Source organism: Girardinichthys multiradiatus, chromosome 11 (genome assembly GCF_021462225.1).
Source record: "Girardinichthys multiradiatus isolate DD_20200921_A chromosome 11, DD_fGirMul_XY1, whole genome shotgun sequence".
Lineage (NCBI taxonomy): Eukaryota > Metazoa > Chordata > Actinopteri > Cyprinodontiformes > Goodeidae > Girardinichthys > Girardinichthys multiradiatus.
In genome coordinates, this window is record NC_061804.1 from 37,457,486 (window position 1) to 37,472,925 (window position 15,440).

Genomic DNA, 15,440 nt, shown 5'->3' on the forward strand with positions numbered 1-15,440 from the left:
CCTCCTGCTCTGCCCTGTATTTGTTTTTCTCCAATAACCTGTAAATTCCTCTCTGTATTTCAAACAGGTACGTGTCAGCCCTGACAACACCAGCCCGCCTCTCCCCGGTGGATTTCCATTACTCATTGCCCCCCCAGGTGCCTACATTCCAGATAACATCTCCCAATGCCAGCCATGCCATGTCGCTCCCTCCTGCTGTCCACAACCCATATCCTCTGGAGGATGACCAGCCGCTGCTGCGCCGCTACCAGGTGCCCCTACATGACGCCCAGTGCCAGGAGCCCTATCGACAGCAGCGCCGCACCTACCAAAAGGACAGCAGGGGCAGCCTACCCTCCAGCCCCTACCGGCTGGCTGAGGAAGAAGACTATGAGACCACCCAGGAGTACCTCTCCTCTCGGGAGCAACCAAAGACAAGTGGGTCCGGTGAAACTGGTAGCCGGCGCTGGAGGAGATCCAGACTGAACGGCCACGTGGCACCGCGTGGATACGAGGCATCTCGAGACTATGGATCTCGAAGCTGCCTAACAGAAAGCGAGTCAGAGGAGGACGGTGAGAGCACTCCCTTCCTCAGTATGCAGAACATGAACGCCGAACCCTCCACCATCTACAGGCCGGTGGACAGTCGGACTTCTCACTCATCGGGGTGGCACAGTGGGCGTGGCAACATGCATACAAGACTTACACAGTCGCGCTCCAAACCGGACAGTACGCCCCATTAAAGAGTGATGATGAACCAACAAAAATCAATATAGTATAGACCTGCATCTATAAGAAATATTTTTATTTTATATAACTGACAGATATTCTAAACAAATGAAATATTTATTTTCATTTTAGCAAAGTTGTCTACTAGTTAACAGCAAAGAATTTTTTATAGGGAAAACTCTATTTATATGTACATTTTGATTTACAGCATAAAAAAAGATGTGCCAGTTTTTTCACAACGTAAAAAATAGAGTAATATTGTGGTGCCTTTTGCTGTTTGCTGATGCCAGAGGGCCAGTGGAGGTTTTGTAGCCTTTCTTATATGGACGCCTCATTTTTTTATACACATTTATGTTTTTTTGTTCTGTCTGATTTTTTTTCCTGTCTCACTTTCTTTCCAAAAAATACATTCTCTGAGAAGTCTGTCCCCACTGGAGCATAACCTCTTCCTTGTCACTCAATATAAACCACTTCAACATAAAGTGTGTGTTTACATTAATATGATTCGTCCTGTAGGGTTTGGTGGTTTGGGATGGAATAGAACACCTGATAAATACAATATAGAATATCTCTATCCTCTGACTGATGTGTTCCCCCGAGAAATGCAGAAAGAAGGTTGAGGTGTTTGGTTTGAGTGTGCCCACAAATGAATCAGTGTGAGTGGGTGTTTGTGTGTGTAACTTTGCTGGCATGTATTTTTGATTGTTAGGTGAATATTGTGTAGTAGGATCAAATGTGTGGATCTCAGGAGAGCATGCAATGATGACCCCCCACCCCCATCTCCTTCCTCTTGTGTTGGTTGTCAAGTGAGGTGGGGATGTGTCACGCAGGTCATTGCTTAATGATGTGTTTATAACTATGTGACCCCGAGCCTGCCCCTATTCTGTCGATTTTAAAATTTTTTCCTTGCAGCTTTTTTATTCATGTTAGTCTTGTACGAGGCCAATAAACACTTAGCTGCTTGGCACAGATGGAGGGATACCTACATTGGAGACCAAAACAAAAGATATCATCTGTTTTCACTCAAAACCACTTCTCCTCGTACATGTCATTAACATTCTGTTTCCATTCTGTTTCTGTGGCTCATGTTGAAGGCCACACAGTGTCTCAGGATTTCCACATATTCCCCTCCTCCTCACACCCACTTTCACTTCTCCTCCGTCCTCTTCTTTAAGTAAGGTCTTCCTAAGACGACGATTCTCCTAAGTTGAGGACTTGGAGGTTAACACAGTCTATCAGTTCCCTGACCCCTCCCTTGCAAACAAAAGGAAAGCCAGGTTGAAGCAGCTAGTTTGGAGGAGAGTAAAGACAATGTAATGAAATAGGTGTGAAAACTATAGAGGATCATAAAAATGCAAAAATATGCAAACTTTATATTTTGCTGTTCGATTACATTATTTTCTAAGAGGTGACTGTAGTGTGATTTGTGTGCAAAAATCTCTGTAATGCCTGTAGTGTAGAATGAGACAAATGAGTACATATCTGAGTTCTTTTCTGAAGCCATTATGCAGACATCTATCCATTTGTGGAGGCTTTCTCCTTCACTTGCCCATAGAATAACTGTGTCCAAGACACAGGTGTGTTTAGACCACTCCACCTTACACACATACTTCCAAATACTGTCTCCTCCAGTAGTACTGTGTACTGCTTTGTCTGTTTGACAAATTTTATCATGTTCAATTTATATGTAAATGTTTCATTTCTTTTAAGATGTTCATATAATTATCAATATCATCCTCATTCAAAGTAGAGATGCGCCAAGAATCAAACTAACCTAGTCCGGTGACTGGTCAGTCAGGAACTCAAAAATCTCTTTCCAAACATTGAACACATCATTTGTAGGCACTAGCAGGTCACCCTGACAATTAAACATTTCAGTGTGCACGCTGTTGGAGAAGAAGAGTAAAAGGTCTACAGCAAAACAGTTACATCCCAAAAAGACCAGGCCATCCCTGAGCTGCTTCTGATCATTCATAAAACTCAAATCAAGCTCGTGATACGCACCAACATGAGCTTTGAAAGATCAAACCAACTTTGCAGAACCAAATAGAGAGGTCAATAGAGAGTGTTAGACTTAATGTGTCTCTGTCTAAAACATGTCAGTGGTGCATGATGTCTTTTCAGCTTTATTCTTTTTTTCAAGCATCACCACATTTTCAGGAAGTATCCTTGGCTGAATTCCAGGGATCTCTTTTTTTATGGCAAGAAACTATGTGCATGGTGGAGGTTTTGCCTTAAATGCACCAGTTACCTTGGCATACAGATCATCTATAATCGCTACATCACACACTAAATACTAGCTCTCCTAAGTCAACTGATATATCGCTCTGACTGCCTTGCTTGATGAGTCAGAGAACGTAACGGGAAGTGGTTGGCTTCAACCCCCTCACTACGTACTACTCACTACTCACAAAACAAATGGAGATGATGAAAAAGTCTTCTAACTCCTGTTTTGAATTGTTACTGAAGGGTGGTAAGGTTAGCTATTTTCATTATCAGTAAGGAGTTTAAGAATAAAGTCTGAGGAAGAACTTGAATGTAAAAGATTATATAAAAGGAAACTTTTCTACAGAGGCATGTTACATGATCATTCATGCTACAGCATTAAAGCGCTAGCATTCTCCAGATGCTGGTCATTTTGCTTCCTTACCACCTTGTACTTCTGCACTTTTAAACATTTCTTAGCCTTTTTCTGTTACAAGAAGCTGTCTGCAACAGGACATCAGTTTGTAGTAGCCTTTGGGGTATTTTGTCAGTGTTGCCACTTTAGCAACTTTGTTCAACATTTAGCTAGTACACAGAGCCCTCTGTTAATTATTTTTAAAAGATGAGTGACAAATCTCGCTAGTTTTGGGTGTTACTGGAGAGCGTTGGAGATGTAGACATGAAAGCTCATATCGGTTTTGCTTTTCTCAGCAAGCAGCAGGTGCTTTATGGGCCTGTGTTCCAAAGCACTCACTGGTCACCCAGTCCTCACTCAATAGTACGTCCAAGCTGCAGACAGAATTGGAAAATTTTGCCCCATTTGCTTCCAGGCTGTAATGGCCTCTTTTAGCTTGTTTCTCTCAGTCCCATGTCTGGATAAAGGGTCCGATATATGACAATTAAAAAGAACAAGAATTGACAGAACGTTTAATTCTGAACATCTTCGTTCGTTTTTTCCCCACTTTTTCTATGTCCCAAAACATTCTTTCTTCCACAGTGTCTGTTACAAATATATGCACATGGCAAACTATGTCAATTAGATGATGACAATGACAAGCTAATAGCTACTTTTCCTTTTGAGGGGTTGACAAAACTGCATTTTTACAGTAGCAAAAGAGCAAATTTTCCTCTACATACCAGGAAGGCTGAACTTATTGCAGCAAATATTCTTAATTTTAGCGTCTCAGAGTTAAGGTAATGGTTAACATTCACTAGCGAATACACACAGAGACTGGTGTTCATATCTAATAATGCTAGGGGCACTAATCATGCTAAGTGCTTATATAAGTAGCCTAAATCATCTTAACAAGGCCACTCCATATTATTTTGTCTTTGTTTTAAAACAGTAAATCCCTGTTTTACAGCATCTATTCTCTCAAACACATTATAGAATGTCACCTTTCATTCTATAAATAATAACGACCTCTCAAGGAATGAAAGGTAATCAAGAAAAGGCTACTAATCTCTAATAATGATCGGTGTATCTCTACTTTAAATGGACATGGTAAGAAGCAAATGTGAATAATAATACATCACACTTGGTCTGTTCCTTTTTATTCTTTTTGAAAGAGCAGCTGAATGCTGTATTGCCCCATACATATTGACCCACAATTGTCAAAAAAAGATTGATCTGCAATTTACAGCAAATGCACAGAGGTATTGTTGTAGAGAAAGGTTTCTGGTAACACCTCCATCATAGTTTCCAGGTATTTCATCAGGTTTACCTCTGGGTCTAATTTTGTATGTCTGAATGAGGCGAGAGATGACTCCACACCTCTAGTGTAAATGTGATACCCCCTCCCCTTTGCTGATCCTCTCACATAATTGATATGGTACCAGGCATGTCCTGCCAGTCTCTTCTTTCTTTGATTTTATGACCCCCCACACCTGACCCCCCCCCTCGCTTGAAATGTTTGAACACCTCTCCTCTGCATGTCCTTGTGGTCAAGGTTAGATGGGTGCATGGATACTTGAAAAAAAAAGGAAGAAAAAATGAAGCAGCAGACAATTATTTTCCAGTCAGTGAAAGTGTATTTTATTTAACATTCAGCAATAAAAAAAAAAAAATCCTTTCCCCCTCTCATGTCATTCCTGAAATATGCTAGAAAAAATAAACAAGTAAAACATGCGAGGCTGTCATAGATTGTAAAATAAAATGCAAAAATGAATCCAAGTGTTCATATGAAAAATAAATCTTTATTCATATCATTTTATGTTGTAGTTATTTATGAAAAACGTTTTTCTTTCATTTTGAATCTCAGCCCGAAGGCCGAACTCTCTTCTGGCATGTTGCTGCTCCTCTCAGGAGTGCAAACATAAAAACTCAAGGTGAAAGGAAATCTGTTTAATATGGCAGCCGGGGGTTTCTAAATTATAGTTAAATGGTCTCAGATATACAAAACCAAGAGCCAAACACTGTAAATTCATTTCAAAAAGGTGAAGAATGTTTTCTCAGACTGTTTAATAAATAATCAAACATATAAATTGAATCCATAACGCTAACAAAGAACATTCTACATATTTATCACTGGAGTGATTAGAAAAAGAAGTGAATGCAGAGTATATTTAACATTTTAACTAACTGATCAATGGCATTGTCACTAGCCTGTAGCTGTATTCTGCAGATTGTCCTGGTTTGGTTTTTCTAATGCATTAACAGAAATTCTCCATTAGATGGAGACAAAGCAAACATAAGTCTGGCCAACAGGCCTTCTGCATGTGGGGAGATTTGTATTTTTGGTCCATAATATTTAATGCACACTAAAAGCAGAGCTGGTGTTCATAAGAAAATAAACCAACTGATTCTAGGTAAGGATTCAATTATTAGTCATATTAAAAAGAAAATATGCACAAAATAGTTCAGTATTCGTGATTCTGGCATATATGGCACATTTTAAGTCTTATTTCCAGAATTTAAGTCATGTTGGTTTCCATTTGATTTGAAATGAAACCAACAAAAAAAAACAACAGAAAAATATGACAGGAAATAATAAAGAAAATATAAAATCATACACAAAAATTGTTTAAATGGACTCTCTCTCTTCTGAAACTTACCATAGGGTTACATTTGAACTTTTTCTCTTACAACCACCAACAGCAACATAAATCTGTTAGGATTTTATGTGATAGAAATGGCGCATGGTGTCCTATGGTGTTCTATTTTTTTTTAGTCCTATTAAGTCTAACATCCCTAACTAAAATCTTGTGCAACCAATTGCCTTCAGATGCCACCTAAACAGACTACAACTGTTTGTAATTTAATCTGACTTTAAAAACAGCTGCTCTGTGAAGTTAGAGAACATTAGTGAAAACAGCATAATGAAGACAGCAGACAGGACCGAGATAAGGTTGTGGAGAACTTCCATCTCGCAGAGGATGGTTCAACCAATACAATCAGAGAAGCAGCAAGAGGCCTGTTGTTACTTTGATAGACCTTATGAGATCCACAGTTCAGGAGGAAAAATCTTTTAACAGGCGATGATTTGCACTTTATCTTGAGAGTCTCAACTGTTGTAGTTGTCTACCACCATCACCAAAAGCCCCACTAGCACTTCCTTCAACACCAAACAGTCCTGTATTCTATAAAACCAATTAAAATCCAGGAAACTCTCTCATATGTGGAGTGGAGGAAAATGTTCTGTCCCTTTAGTTCCAGGAGAGCGTCAATTACTCACTGACTGCACATGCAAAAAATGCACATGCAATACAAAACTCAGTCGGAGGGCAACTGAGAGGTAATAAAATGTTGTTCACCTTTCAAATTGCTGCTCAAAACACCCCTCTTCTAATGCTGCCCTGAACAACTGCCTCAAAAACAACCCCTAAACATACACTCTACAAATCTGCTGAACCTCAACTGCTTGTCCATTGAGAGCCTTCTGATATACTCTTTCACAGTGTGGTACGGCAGCTGCACTGAGGTGGACAAGGAGAGGCTTCAGAGCGTAGTCAAGATGGCACAGAGGATCGTTCTCTGCCCTCTCCTCCCCCTGACGGACATCTACACCTCTCGCTGCCTCAGCAGAGCACATGATCACCAAGGACAGCTCCCACCCTCTTGGACAGTTTGACCCATTGATACACCTGTTTGATTTGATGCACCTGTAGGATGCCCTACAGGTGCATCAAATCAATAACCAGCAGGCTAAAGAACAGGCCATAACCCCCCCCGACTACCCCTCTACCAACCACTGTGCAATATATCATATTTATTCATATGCTGCATACTTAATTTTGAAATTTATTATGTTTCTTGCTTTATACACCAAAATTTCCACACTGCAAAGGATCAGCTTTTAATGTTATTGTATATTTGTACAGTCACAATAAAGGCTTTCTATTCCATTCCATTTTAGTCTGTTCGAGTTTATTTATGGAAAAGTGGCCAAAAGAAGTCATTGTTTGCAAATGTGTGAATCAAGGTGAATTTTACCTTACACCCCAAACTGTTTGTGTGTCACAAAACTAATTCTACCCTTTATAGTGAACACATCATCCACTTGGGTGAACCACGGTGGTGACAGAAGGAATCAGTCAAGCCCAGAACTGCAATGAACTGAAAATCTACAAAATACTTGAAAATTGCTGTTCAAAGATGTTCCCCATCTAATCTGACTGAGTTTGAGTTATTCTGAAAATCTAAATGGCAGAAATCTCAGTGTCTTGATGTGTAAAAGCTGTTAGAAACACATCCCAAAAGACTTGGAGCTGTAATTGCTATTTCTACACAGTATTCATTTCAGATGATTGAGTTCTTATGTACGTCATTTTGTTTATTTGAAAATTTATATAATTTTCTTTCCACTTCACAATTTTGCACTACATTGTGTTGGTTTAGTAAAATCTCAAAAAAACATACTGACCTTTATGGCTATAATGTGACAAAATGTGGAAAGTTTTATGTTTGAAGGACACTGTGTTTATAGATTAAGGTAGTCTTTATAGAATTATGAAGAAAAAAGCATTCTGCACACAAATTGTATGTGAGCAAAAATAAAAAGTGTTGGAAAACATGCAGTGAAAGTGTAATCAGCAAGAGGTAGTTACTCAGTTTCTAGCTCTTGTTGTGGTCCACGTTTTCTCTTGGACTTCCATAGTTGTTTGAGTTAGATAATATAAGACTAAATCAAACTTTAACAGCTTTTACTCAGTAAATATCTGCTGTAGTTCAAAAAACGACCAAACTCAAATAGACCAAACTCAGAAGTAGAATATGTGTTCGTTTTAATGAAAAATACAAGGTGGTACATACAAAGGAATATGAATTTATAACAGCACCAATGAAAGTAGAGTCAGCAAGTTGAAACCTTGAATAAAGAATGTATTTTACACAGAATGTAGATTATAAAACATAACAAAACCCAAATTTCTCAAAGCTACTGTTTCAACAACAAACAGGTTTAATTCTCTGCTGCCTTCAGATTATTTTACTGACCTTTTTAAAGATAACATTGCCTATCCATTTTCTGAGCTAAAACAACACAAAATAAACTGCAAAGATCAAATATACAGGTGAGAAAACAACAGAAAGTACAAACTTCCTTTTCATGAGTGTCAGCACATTCCTCAGGTTTGCATGCAGAGAATTCAGACAGCCTGTTTGAGGAGATCCACCTTAGTGTCCTGCAAGATCACTGCTTCCTTTGTTGATGCCTGACACTTGGATCTTTTTCCAGAACCCCTGAGTTCAAAACAGAGACCGCAAAAATGAATGAACCCCCTTTTCTCTGCATTTCAAAGTGCAGTGTGTATATTCTGCAAGACTGTTCTTAATTTTCAACTTTGCAAGTCACATCATGTGCATATGCAGAGAACTTGATCTTACCTGTCCTCCACATCCTGTATTGTGTCAGGTAGGTGTGTGCCCAGAGTCTCCGGAAGAAAAACTGCAGCAATCCCTGAGAGAATTGGAGCTCCTCCATAGATTAAACCTGGCAGCCAAGGTATGTAGTCTCCTGTGAGCTGGACCATTGGGGCCACCATAGCTCCCACACGTGCCATCATGGACACCCAACCCATGCCGCTTTGACTAATGAGAAAAAGTCATAGTTACACAGTCCAAACATAATCAGTGGTCTTGTTACAGTGCCAAGTAAGAATTAAATTAAACTGTGCAGCCTTTGTGTTGCCATTTTTGTCTAGTCAAAGCCATCAAAGGATGCTCTAAAGTAACTATTTACTCTTTACTGGACCTGCAAAATTTGACTTTCAAAATCGGACAGAATGAACAACTGTAACAATGCATGCAGGGTAAAATAGGGGATATCTTTGACATTTAGCTCAAGATAGTGTCTTGCAAACTTTTTCATACCAAGACATGGCCGTTTATTTAAAGTAAGAGACCGGGCAATGATAGCATTAATTAGAAAAGCAGTAAAGAGGTCTATTGTGACGCAAAGATCCACAGCTCATGCTGGAGAAGCTGTTAACGGAGTATTAATTTTGGAAAGATGACCACATGAAACTGTTGAAAGAAAACCATAAGAATTCCTGTTTGCAGTTTGCCACAAGCTGCGTAGGAAACAAAGTAAACATGTGGAAAAGGTACTCTGATCGGGTGAGACTACAATTAAACTACATTCAAAACAATGTGTGGAGGAAAGCTAGCACTACACATCACACCATCCCCACAGTAAAACATGCTGGATGGTACGGAGCCCGCGAGGGGACATTGTTTATTTTGCATCCCCACGCAATACTTTTGCGTTCACTCGCAATACTTTTGCGTTCTCATGCATTTATCTTTGCGTTATCTCGCAATACTTTGTGGGAGACCCGTTTTTGAGATTTATTGAGTTTTATTTTGAAATCGGCCATAAATAAAAGTATTCAATCAGACTTAAAGACAGTTATTATCCACAAGCTGTCAAACGGCTGAACTCTGGACAATAATACTGCACGAAACCACATCTGTGACACTTTATTTGCTAATTACTGCTGCATGATGTATACGTTTTTTGCACGCCACTTTTGTTTTTATAGTGAATTGAACGGTTCGTCTTATCGTAAGCATTTAATTACATTGTTGACTGCGTGTTAACCTGCATATGACAAATAAACCATACCAATGCCATATCAGTGCTGTTTGTTATGTGAGATGTTTGTCATCTGTGCTGCTGTTCCAAAGTGCACAGCTTTCTCAAGGTGATTAACAACTTTAGCGAGCAAACGCAAAAGTACTGCGTGGGGACGCAAAAGAAAAAAAAATCCCCCATGTCCCCTCGCGGGCTACGTAGGATGGCACTGAATATAGGGCAATATTGAAAGAAAAAAAAGGCTTCAACTAACTGGGGACAGAGGTTCACCTTCCAGCAGGACAACCACAATAAAAAAGTTTAGATCAGTGCATGACCTCAATACAATTGCACAACACAGTTTTCAGATTTTCGGAAATCATGCATTGTGTTGGTCTGTCACAGAAAATCTCAACATGAAGTCTAGTCCCGAAATACACACAAATCTGATTAATAAGCAAGCCCTAATTAGAACTAAGTAGAATTCAGACTCAGTAAACTCAGTTTCAGTTTTTCTGCAATAAAACTCACCGGATGATGGTTGGGAAAAGTTCTCCAGAATAAAGGTAGCAGCAGTTAAAGGATGCAGCCAGACAGCCTTTTCCCAACACTGCCAGACAGGTGCGCACAGTCTGTTTATCTAAACAATACAAATCATTAACATCTGAAAACTCTGCTAGTTTATTATTAAGCACGATAAAAAAAAGTCTACAATAAACTTGTTTTAGACAGTTTTAGTTGCTTTCATTCATTCGTACAGCATGATACTGTCACCACCATGTTTCAGCGTGAAGCTGGTCTACTCAGGCTCATCAGCAGTGTTACTTTTATAACACAATGTGCTTTATTTCGTGGTCTTCACAATGCTGTTTGTTCAATTATGTTCTCTAAATGGTTCTGAAACCGCCCTGGAACATCTGGTTTTATATCAAGATTAAGTTACACACAGATGTACTCTATACACTAGGTGACTTATAAAGACAGTTGGTGGCTCTTATTTAGGAGTCTTAGACAGCAAGGTACTGAACAAATATGCATACAACACTTCTCAGGTTTTATTTGTAAAAAAATGGATTTTATTTCTGCCAATTCACAATTATGCACTATTTTGTGTTGGTCTATCAATTGAAATCCTAAAAAATATTTTCTGGTTGTAATATGATAATGTCTAAAAATGTTCAAGAGGTGTAAAGCCCTTTGCAATAAACATTATGACTCTGGCATAAGGAATGTGTTCCACACCTACCATTAGGTACCAGTAAGTTGATCAGAATGGTGACTCCAGCGATGATGAGAGCGCCGCTTTGTGATGGCCGGCGTCCAATGAAACTCATACAAACAGTAATGACCACTTTAGCGGGGATGTCGACTGCTCCAAATATTACTTGTATCAAGTAGATGTCTACCCCAAATTTCTGGAGATCCATAGCAAGACCATAGTACGCAAAACTGGTTGATAACCTGAGAAAGAGACATGTTATTACTGTAGATTAGTTAAACATGAGTTTTGTTCATGTCTTTTTATAGAAAAATCAGGATGTGTACCAAGTGGCACTGAGGCAGAGAATCATCATGCGCATTTTCAGGGTGCGGAACAGATCAAGGGCATTGTAGGTCCTCTTGGAGCACGACAGTTCTTTTTTCATAGACTCCTGCAGCATCTATGCATAAAGAAGATATTTTCAATGCACGCTCATTTTATGAATAAAAACACATTTTTCTATTGAAAAGAGAAAACAACTTTGCCTTACTTTTACATCAATCTTTTCACCTTCCTCATGGCGCTTATTAAACCTGGCCACACTTTTAAGAGTCTTTACAGCCTGTTCAGGCTTATTGTTTAACGCTAACCATCTTGAGGATTCATGAAACCACCTGAAAATGTCCATATGTTTATTTTATTTGTTGATTTTGCACTTGCTTTTAGATAACCGCTCAATTCCAGTTGCATGTCTGTATTTGGTATCTCACCATGAAATAAGGAAGAAGATATAGAAGGGCAATGACACAGCCAGAGTTAACCACCTCCAGTCCGTGATGAAGTAGGCAATGGCTGCCAGGATCAGCTGCCCCAGAGTGTAACAATAGCCTGTTGCTGTTCCTGTAAGTGTTCGGACACGAGTCGGGATCCACTCCACAACTTTATGTGAAAGAGTTAAAGAAAAACTTTGTTGTTCCACAGATATCATGAAACAGCTACATTAAATTCAAAAGGTTATGATTAGTTTGATGTAGAGAATATAAAAAGAAATTCAGAAAACACAAAAGTAGTAAAACGTTTATGGATATAGTTAAGGATAGATATATTTGCATAATGCTAACTGACATTCTTCCTCATGTTATCCTAATGCCCTTAAGTATTCAGCCGTGTGTCTGATGAGTTAGTTTACAGTGTATGTTTTAGGCCTCTGACAAATCAATTCTTGCTGTTGTTTTCGTGTTTTTAACTGAATCTTTATTACTGAGTGAGAAGGTGTTGAGTCCCAAGCCGGAAAGAGCCATGCCACAGCCAAACCGGAACAGACAGAAGAGGGGGAAGGAGGGTGAGAAAGCAGCACACGTTCCTGAAACTGCCATGAGCAGGTTAGAGATCATTAGGAGGATGCGGCGGCCATATCTAGTAGAGAAAAGTGATGTTTAGAAATGCATGAAATTCTGGTTTTATTAGTTTTGAACATTTTTGTAATTAGCAGGTGAAGCAATAAAGTTAGAACTACTAATGGAGCTTTGAATGTTACCTGTCTGAAAGGCCTCCAAAGATTAGAGCCCCCAGGAGCACACCTCCCATATAAATGGTTTGTCCCATTTGCTTTAAGGAACGCAGGTCACACACCAAATGCCACTGAAGACAGAAACATACATTAAAAGGTAAACATGTATATGTGTTGTACAATCTTTTCTGGCTCATGGAAAGCCCACATGATCACAATAATGTCTGAAAAATGCAGCCCTACTTCAGATATAATAGTGGAGGTCATTCCCGTCATGTTATAGGACCATCCATCAGCACATCCCTGCAGGAATCCATCATAATTCTCCTCTGAAGTGGAAGTCCCATTTGTATCCAGCAGGTGCCACTGTGGAGCAACATATCGCTGGCATCTCTGTGGTTTCCCTGCTTTGCTGAGTGGTACTGTGATCAGTAGAATCTCCTCTGGGCTCAGCTGGGACTGAGACAAGTTGGAATCCGCGTTGCAGTAATGAGGGGGCACCATGGCCACAAAGTTTTGTAGCAGGTTGTGACTGGCCATCAGCAGGACGGGGATGCAGAGGAGCATCACATGCAGGATCTGGAAGCGACCTGTGCTGCCCACCTGTTCAAGGAGGTCTGCAAAGGCCATCCTTCTGCACAAGCACAATAACATGATGTGACTTCATTCTAAACATTGGGTTCTGCTTCTTTAACGTAAGTAGATGCATAAAAAAGAAAGCGTTGCGTAGGCATCTGTGACATCAATAAAGGAAATTTAATTAAAAATGTTAAATAATAAGAAATACAACAAACTCACCTGTTGGATTGCCCTTTGCTTTCTAAAGAAAATAAAAAAAAATGTTGCTTTATAATGTATAGTATGGAAAAACTAACTCAGTTCCATCCAAAGTTCCCATATAAGTCCTTTGAAATGTTTAAAAAAATGAGCCTGTAAAGAAAGACCTGGATTGTTACTGCACCATATTTAAATCCATAATCGGCTCTCAGATTTCTCCTCTTGTTCTTAACCTCCGGAATTAGCAGCTTTCTCTTTGAGCACCGAGGTAAAGTACAGAGTTCTTGCTGTGCTGATCTTGATCTGAAAGAACTCCAGTATCAAGTCTGCAGCCCTGACCAACCTCAGCTCTTTCTCCTCTGAGCACTGAGAAAAACTCTTTACCCATTAGTGGTTACAAAATATGAATGACACCGTGTATATCCGTGCATGCGTGTGTGCGTGCGTGCATGCGTGTGTGTGTGTGTGTGTGTGTGTGACAGAGAGAGAGAGAGGCAGAGGCACATGTGCGTACACATGTGGTCATCCAAAAGACGTTTTTCTTTCCTATTTTTGTTGTTGCTGTTTCTGATTACCAATTCCAACAAGTTAGCAGGATTAAAGTTAAACAAGAGGAAAAGAAGTAATGAGTGATTGAACAATGAGTGAGTGATTGGTGTAAGTTGCAAAAGATGCTGATCAATATTCAACTATTCAAATACTCTTTAACACCATGACCTTTTCTCCTCCTCCTTCAACAAGTTACTGTTCTTTGGTTTGTTGACTGTACCTTAATAAAAGAAGAAAATTATAGAAAACTTCAAAGAAGTCCAATGATTTTAAGTTGATGATAAAAATATATCATATTAGATCCAAATGTAACTTAAATGAGAGCTACTTCAGCTTTGTTAGTTTCTTGCTGATTAGTTTTGAGGAATTCTTTCTCTTATGTAATGATCAGCATGAGATGCCAGAGTGAATGAAGCTGCAGGTGCACCAAAGCTAAACAAGAACATTTGAGTTTTTTCAGCTGTCTGACTCAGGAACAGAGTGGAGCTGCTAGATTATTCCTTCTTCAGAATATTTGTTTTTTCATCAATATATTTAAAACTGGAAGCAAGGCAAAACCATGACATATAGTGCTTCGCAAAAGAGCTTCTTTTTACCATTTTATTACTTAACAGCCACAACCAACACCAAGAGTTGCCTATGTGTGGAGTAGAAATAAACCTTTACATGGACTTTCATCATATCTTTTTATAAACAGAAATCTATACAAAATGTAGCAGGCATTTGTTTTCAGCCCCTTCACAATGAAGCTCTGTGAAAACATTGCTACACTCTAAACATACTATCTCCATGGCAAAACATGGTGGTGGCAGCGTCATGCTATGGGTAGGCTTTCGCTTGGCAGTGACTTAAAAACTTGCCATAGTTGATGGGGAGATGGATGGAGCTCAATACAAGATGTACTAGAAGAAAATATGCACAAGAAGATATTTTTGGAAAATATTGAAAAAGAACACAGAAATATAACAAAACGTTTTTTTATTAAAAACAAATTTGTTCCTCATTTCAATTCACTTACTTGAAATATTCTGTAATAAAAAATAAAAAAAACAGTCAGAAGAGAGATAAAATATTTTCTTTAATTTCTCATTATTCAAAGAACAGGGGCATGAAACAGATGGGGGAAAATACAGAACAAATTCCTCCTAACAGAAAACTCTAGAGATACAGCCATAATGTTTCACACAGAAGATTTTTCAACATTTTGACGGGCCTTACAGCTTTCAGTGTTCAAGGCTGAATGACTAACCAGACATGGGAGACTAAGTAGCTCATGAATGTGATCCTGGAGATGCCCAGGAGATTTTTCTGGGATGTTTTATAATAAGGGCATTCGTAGAAAAAAACAATCCTTCTCTGATAAAGAAAAGAAAATAATTAACCTCTAGACAAATGTTAATATTTTTTTAAACACGACAGCAAAGCATCAACTAAGGAGGAAGACTTATGGGAGGAGCCTGCTGAACTAGCTGTGGTG

General features: G+C 39.0%; 2 protein-coding genes across 2 annotated transcripts in view; one reads left to right on the forward strand and one right to left on the reverse strand.

Annotated features, from left to right (window-relative positions):
- Positions 1 to 5,121, forward strand: part of nrg2a (neuregulin 2a) — a 115,286-nt gene extending 110,165 nt beyond the window's left edge. The window contains exon 11 of the mRNA XM_047378918.1: positions 68 to 5,121. Within this exon, the coding sequence (XP_047234874.1) occupies positions 68 to 722 (655 nt within the window). The 3' untranslated portion in view covers positions 723 to 5,121. The remainder of the gene's footprint in view (positions 1 to 67) is intronic.
- A 2,998-nt stretch (positions 5,122 to 8,119) lies between these two features.
- slc22a6l (solute carrier family 22 member 6, like) lies at positions 8,120 to 13,800 on the reverse strand. Its single transcript, XM_047378565.1, has 11 exons — positions 13,436 to 13,800; positions 12,881 to 13,271; positions 12,665 to 12,768; positions 12,389 to 12,543; positions 11,898 to 12,066; positions 11,678 to 11,801; positions 11,472 to 11,587; positions 11,173 to 11,387; positions 10,458 to 10,566; positions 8,738 to 8,941; positions 8,120 to 8,593 (listed from the first exon to the last, which is right to left on the reverse strand). The coding sequence occupies exons 2-11, from the start codon at positions 13,265 to 13,267 to the stop codon at positions 8,500 to 8,502; spliced, it is 1,677 nt and encodes a 558-aa protein (XP_047234521.1). The 5' UTR covers positions 13,268 to 13,271; positions 13,436 to 13,800; the 3' UTR covers positions 8,120 to 8,499.
- Positions 13,801 to 15,440: the final 1,640 nt, after the last annotated feature.